Source organism: Lutjanus erythropterus, chromosome 6 (assembly GCF_056507025.1).
Source record: "Lutjanus erythropterus isolate fLutEry1 chromosome 6, fLutEry1.hap2, whole genome shotgun sequence".
Lineage (NCBI taxonomy): Eukaryota > Metazoa > Chordata > Actinopteri > Lutjaniformes > Lutjanidae > Lutjanus > Lutjanus erythropterus.
Genome location: NC_139322.1, coordinates 6,540,929 through 6,546,928, shown reverse-complemented (window position 1 = coordinate 6,546,928; position 6,000 = coordinate 6,540,929). Strand labels below are relative to the sequence as shown.

Sequence of the window (6,000 nt, the reverse complement as noted above, 5' to 3'; positions counted from 1 at the left end):
ATATAACAATAAATGCTTCTAAACTACATTACCTTCTCTAGCTTTGCGTGCACTTTTGGTCAAATGTAAGTTTGTTTTAATTCCCTCGGCTGCCAATTAAGAAGGCAAACTCAGAACCAGACTAGAAATGCAGTCAAACATCACACCACATACAAATTTGCAGACAATATAAGTCAGGGGTGAGCAGCACTTTTGACCAATAAAAACCGGTGCGTAACGAATTTCACCTGTTCACACCACAGACACTACAAATATTAATCTTTGTTTTCAAGTTGCAAACATGTCGCCAAATTCGTTTTCACGGTTTCACAGGAATAATGGCAATGAATTATCACAGCTTCACGCCGGCAGCTCTAGCTGTTTGTTAATGAACTCTCTCCGCCGGGGCACGTAAGGGCTTTTCTCAAAGACCAGGAATTCAGACCACTATTGTTGTACATCTTAACCCTGCAGAGTTGAAGGAAAAATGTCAGTATAAAATGAAAAATTCTCAAATGAAAATTCATACCAAATAGAATGGAAAATATCCTGACATTCAAACTTGTAAAAAGGTGATAAAGTGAAATTAAATTAAATGTCTTTTCCTTTTTCTCACACAGACCTCGAATGGCTGCTGGAACTAAAAGTGAAAAGTGGTGAACAACAGAGCCCATACAAACTGAAGTTACTGCTTCATAATGACAAAGTATGTGAAAAATGAAAGAGCAGTGATTCAAATTGCGGCTTGCAATGAGGGACAGTGAGTGTATAACTATTATTTTTGTGTCTCTTTAAAAATGAAACTAATTCCAAAGCAAGACAGAAAATGGAAACCCAAATAATGTGCTGTGACTGCTAGAGTTGATTTTGTGTACGTGCTTAGTGTTAGGTTACTTATCTCTTTTTAATTTCAAAAGCTGCTACGTAAGAAAAAAAAGCCTTAATGATCCATCCAGCTACAATTTTGACAAATTGGAAATGTAAAAAATAATAATAAGATAAAGCTCTGTGAAGACAAAATAGTTCTGCATGTTTCCTGCTAATGAATCACCCGTTTCCGCAGAAGCAAAGTTTTAATTGAAATCAGTGGTTTCTTTTCATACAAGGAAATGTACAACTTTTTCTGCTCAGTGTGGGGTCGGGTTCATTATACCACCACGGTTCACAGTAACAGCCGCAGATAGTGTTTTTTGCTGTCAACTGATTAAAATGTCAGACAAAACCTGCTTAACACATGAATCACTTCTAACCGGCGCTAAGAATATACCTTTCAGCCTTTGGAGAGGGAATTCTGTGCTTCTCATCATGTCATTGCCGCGGTGCAGATGTGGTCCTTAATCAGAGGCGGCCTTGGAGCTCCTCCTGGAGAGCTGGAACCAGAAGACGTCCCTGACCATAGCGCGATTGCATGTTCAAAATAATCACACACCCAAAGCACACCACCCTCAGCTGGCCTCTGAAGTGCTGTCTATTCTGTTCCTCTGCCAGCGTGGAGCTGTGGGTATTAGCAGCACACTCCAGCATCCGAGTGTTTCTTACAACCCAGGGCTTTCAGCCCCTTCATTACTGATTCGGCTCAGTAAACATGCAGTCGACACAAATCAAACCAATTTCTGACATGAAATAATGTGACATAGATGAGCTTTATATTCACAAAATTGATTTACACGTTTTCATCCTCTCGTCCAGGTGCATTAGCATCACTTCATACTGTATGTTTATACAATTAATCATATCCAGTGCTCGTTATGACATGAAATATCTGTACAACACCACAGGGAAAAAATAGAACTACACAAAATATAAATCCACGCAATGTTTTACTTTAATCAAATACTTCATTAAAGGAGCAAAAGGTAAAACATGACCACCTGTTGAAGGTAACTTTAAATACACTGGGGCAGCATATCATCAAGCTAACTGTCAACAGCTGTTCTCTATACTCTCTGCTGTAACTATCTTTGGCTGGGCAATATACCTTATAAATAATATCTATATTTTTTTGGCTGTGCTGCAATGTATATCTCAATATGCACATTTTCTCCTAAAACAACAGTGTAAATGGTGAAATAGTCCCAACGTGTGATGATCTTAAAGAATACGATGCCTTGCTACAGATTAAAGTATCCTACAGTATATGAAGTAGTCTGGGGTTGGTGATATGAAGTTATTAATTTCTTGACACTTTTTGAGTTTATTCTGTTTATTTATTAGACTATAAAAACTAAGAGAGGTTGTGAAAGTAGCAACCGTGGTGTTCACGCACATGTCCCATCTGAAACTACGAAGGGAATGGTCTGTCGCCTCTTGAGGCACAAAGTGGTATTACGAGGCAGGATGGGTTGAGGCTAGCTGGCCATCATGCTAACCTCCGCAGATATCTCTTTTTTAGAAGACAATAAAAGCTAATAGAGCTTGTGAAAGTGGCAGCCTTGCCCCTCGCATACAGCTCCCAGCTGAAACTACGAGGGAACGGACTATCGCCGCTTGACACAAAAAATGGTATTACGAGACAGGATGGACCAGGGCTAGCTGGTTACTCGGTATCTTCTGTGTATATATCTCTGCATTTTGACATTTTCTGAGTTTATCTTGCATATTTATAAGACAACTAAAGCGACGAGAGCTTCTGAAAGCCGCAACTTTGTGACTTGCATACAGCTCCCATCTGAAACCACGGGGGGATCGGACTGTCGCCTCTTGAGGAACAAAATGGTATTACAGGACAGGCAAAGAGCTAGCTGGTTAGCATAGTAGCTTCAGTAGCTATCCCTGCAACCCAACACATAGACGCCTGTGACATAACATCATAACTTTTACTTCTTCTTCTATTGATAATGTTTTTTGAACATTTTAAATTTAAATTCTGGCCACATTTTACACATCGCTCCTTTAAAAATTATGTATTTTTTGTATCTTAATCCAGCTGAACTGTGACTAAGAAAATAGGATCCGTTTCATTTGTTTAACAAGCATCACTGCAGTCTCAGTGGTTACCAGTTTAACTCATACAATTTCAGCGTGGGTCCTCCTGAAGTCGTGGACGAACTGACAGATAAGCCCAAAAAGCTCCTGAGAGTCTTGATCTGCTGGTTCTCCGAATTTAACCTTGACAAGAGAAAAACAGGATGAGTTGCTTGAAAATTAAAAAAACTTTAGCCCCATAGCAATTACACTTCCTGTGACCTCTGAGCTTATAAAGCATTTTAAAATTAACATCTGCATTTACTTTCATTAGTGAGCCGGTGCCTAGGTCGTGAATATTCTTCCTCAAAATTTTCCTTTGATATAATTAACTCAAACACTTCCTCAGCATGCAGCCCAGTCTTTGAGTATACTTATACAATGAGGTAGACATGCACTGCTGAATTAATACTTATACCTGTGTGGTTAAAGGGTCACTGGCATCAAAATGTTTGTAACTCTCAGGCCAAACTTTATCAGGAAGGGTCACAGGGGTTAAGTGTTCTAATTGGCTTATTGCATGCTGTTGGCTGTGCAGGTTAAAGTTCAGACTCACACGATGCCGCTGTCACTCTCGCTTCATTTTCTTTACCTCTTATAACGTTTAACAGATTTAAAAATGCCTTCAGGTTCATGAATGCTTATTCTGTTTCTCAAAAATAAGACTTGGCAGCAGTCACAAAAAGCTGTTTCCTTGAACACACAGGGTGCATGTTTGGTTTGTTTCATTAACATCACAGCAGTCTCGCTGGCTAACAATGTGGAAATCATAATTTCAGCGCGACTCCTTCGGAAGTCGTTGACAACCTCAAAAAAGCGTGTTTACTGAATGTGATCTTGATTTTGGAGGGGAAAATTAAATGTACCAGCTTGTTACTAATGAATGGTGTGACTAGTCTAACTGGCAGTTCAGATGCAGTTATTTAAATATTTGTAGGAATTTTATGAACAAATCTGTTCAGATTCCATAAACAAAATCTCATATTTTTATGCAAATTGCCAGGTTTGAGGGGAAAAAAAGTCAGAACTTCAGTCACATCTGCCATGAATTTGAAAATACACATCTAGTTGAAGCGTCAGACCAGTCTTAGGGAGCCAATGATGATCACATGAAATGGGTAAAACAACACTTAAATCATCAAATTAATCAAATATTCTAATTAATTGCCAACTAATTTCATAAACGGTCAATCGTTCTGATTCATTTTTTTAATTTAAAAAAGTAAAAGTTCTTGATTTCAGCTTCATAAATGTGAATATCTTCTGGTTTCTTTCCTTCTCTCTGACAGTCAACTGAATATCTTTGAGTTGTGGACAAAACAGGACATTTGAGGACGTCGTCTTGAGCTTTTGGAAGCACTGATCAATATTTTTCACCACATTCTGACATTTTTGGACCAAAGCTAATTGTGAATGAAATGATAAATGGAAAAGATACTCAACAGACTGATCAATAATAAAAGTAATTGTTACAGGAAGGACTTGAAAAATGGGTCCGAACATCTTGAGCACTCAGACATGCATCAACTGACAAGATTGTGACAGGATTAATTGATCAGTTCACCAGTTTGAGTAATTTCTAAGACAAAAAAAACATAAAATTTCTCTGATTTCAGCTTTTTAAATGTGAATATTTTCTGGTTTCTCGGCTCCTCTCTGACAGTAACTTTTGACAATGTTTTGGTTTCACATGGGGCATGAACCCCGGTCTCCTGAGTAATGACAAGTCTGCATAAGCTGATTCATCTGTACTCCACAATCACTGGTTCATTCCCAGTTCCATCCAGTTATACTGATGCAGATGGCATGTGCATTATAACCTGACGCTTCTCACTGTTACTCTGCTCAAACCAAACTTTTTACATGATGCAGCTCGCTCTTCTGACCTAACCTCCTTCGTATGTGCTGTATATGTGATAATGTAGATTTAGATTTAATGTTCATAATGTATTTATTAAATTAAGATTAATTCTCTCAGCAGAATCATCGATTTTGTTTGAATTTGAGAGCTCTGTCAAGAAGTAGAACCTTTTCTGCCAAATTCAACTGCATAAGAATTTGCTATAAATGGTAATTACTTGGCATATGCAAAAGATTAAGAGATAGAACAAACACAAACTACATTTGCACTTATTCCTACAAGAAAACCTCACCTTAGAAATGGACTTATGACATTAATATGTTACAGTCTTTAAGTTTAAAAGCAAAATGATGAAATTACAGGAAACTCTCCAGCATTATTTTTGCACATGCGGGGGTCTGTGGTCAAATTGGCAAAAATCACAACATCCATGTAGGCCTTAAAAATTAAGGCTGAGGGGCGCCTGGGTAGTGCAGTCGGTAGAGTGTGCGCTCCATGTACGGAGGCTGTGAGTCCTCTGCAGCAGCCGTGGATTCGTATCCCGCCTGTGGCACGTTGCTGTGTATCATCCCCCAACTCTCTCCCCATTTCCTGTCATATCTTCAGCTATCCTATCAATTCAAGGCATTCAGTTAAAGTAACTTTGTTATGCAAGTTTATGTACGTAATGTTGTGTTACATATATTATGTAACTTAAAAGGTACTTAATGATGACTTATGATTCAACATGGCACCCAAACCCTGGTCTCCTGGGTGGCGCATTGAGAGACGATGCTAGAAGTTTTAGTTTTTTATCAAGCTGCTGCAGTGGGAGTGAGAACCGGCTGCATAATTAACAGTGTTGGGCAAGTTACTAAGGAAGTGTAATAAGTTACTTTTCATCCATTACTCCTTTTAAAAGAATATTACTTCTTAGCAAAATTAATTAGTTTTGTTACTCATTTTATTACTATATTACTTTTGTACCTTGTTGCGCTCCAAAGTTGAACTGCTGATCCAGTGAACTTTTAGCACCCAGAGAGCTTTGGTTGTTAGCCGTCCAGAGTTCACAGCGCTGATGAAACAGCACTGATGAAACAAGAAAACTAACAGAATAAAAAGATAAAATGCTTCTATACTGCTTGTCTGTCATAATCCAAGTCTCCTAAAGTCCCAACATGCCGTTTGCACACTGTCACACCGCACACATCCAGTTC

At 38.5% G+C, this 6,000-nt stretch overlaps 1 protein-coding gene across 1 annotated transcript in view; it reads right to left on the bottom strand.

Moving 5' to 3' along the window:
* Positions 1-2,368: 2,368 nt before the first annotated feature.
* LOC146324750 (uncharacterized) overlaps positions 2,369-6,000 on the bottom strand; it is a 57,464-nt gene continuing 53,832 nt past the window's right edge. The window contains exon 17 of the mRNA XM_084719928.1: positions 2,369-3,087. Coding sequence (XP_084576054.1) covers positions 2,986-3,087 — 102 coding nt within the window. The 3' untranslated portion in view covers positions 2,369-2,985. The remainder of the gene's footprint in view (positions 3,088-6,000) is intronic.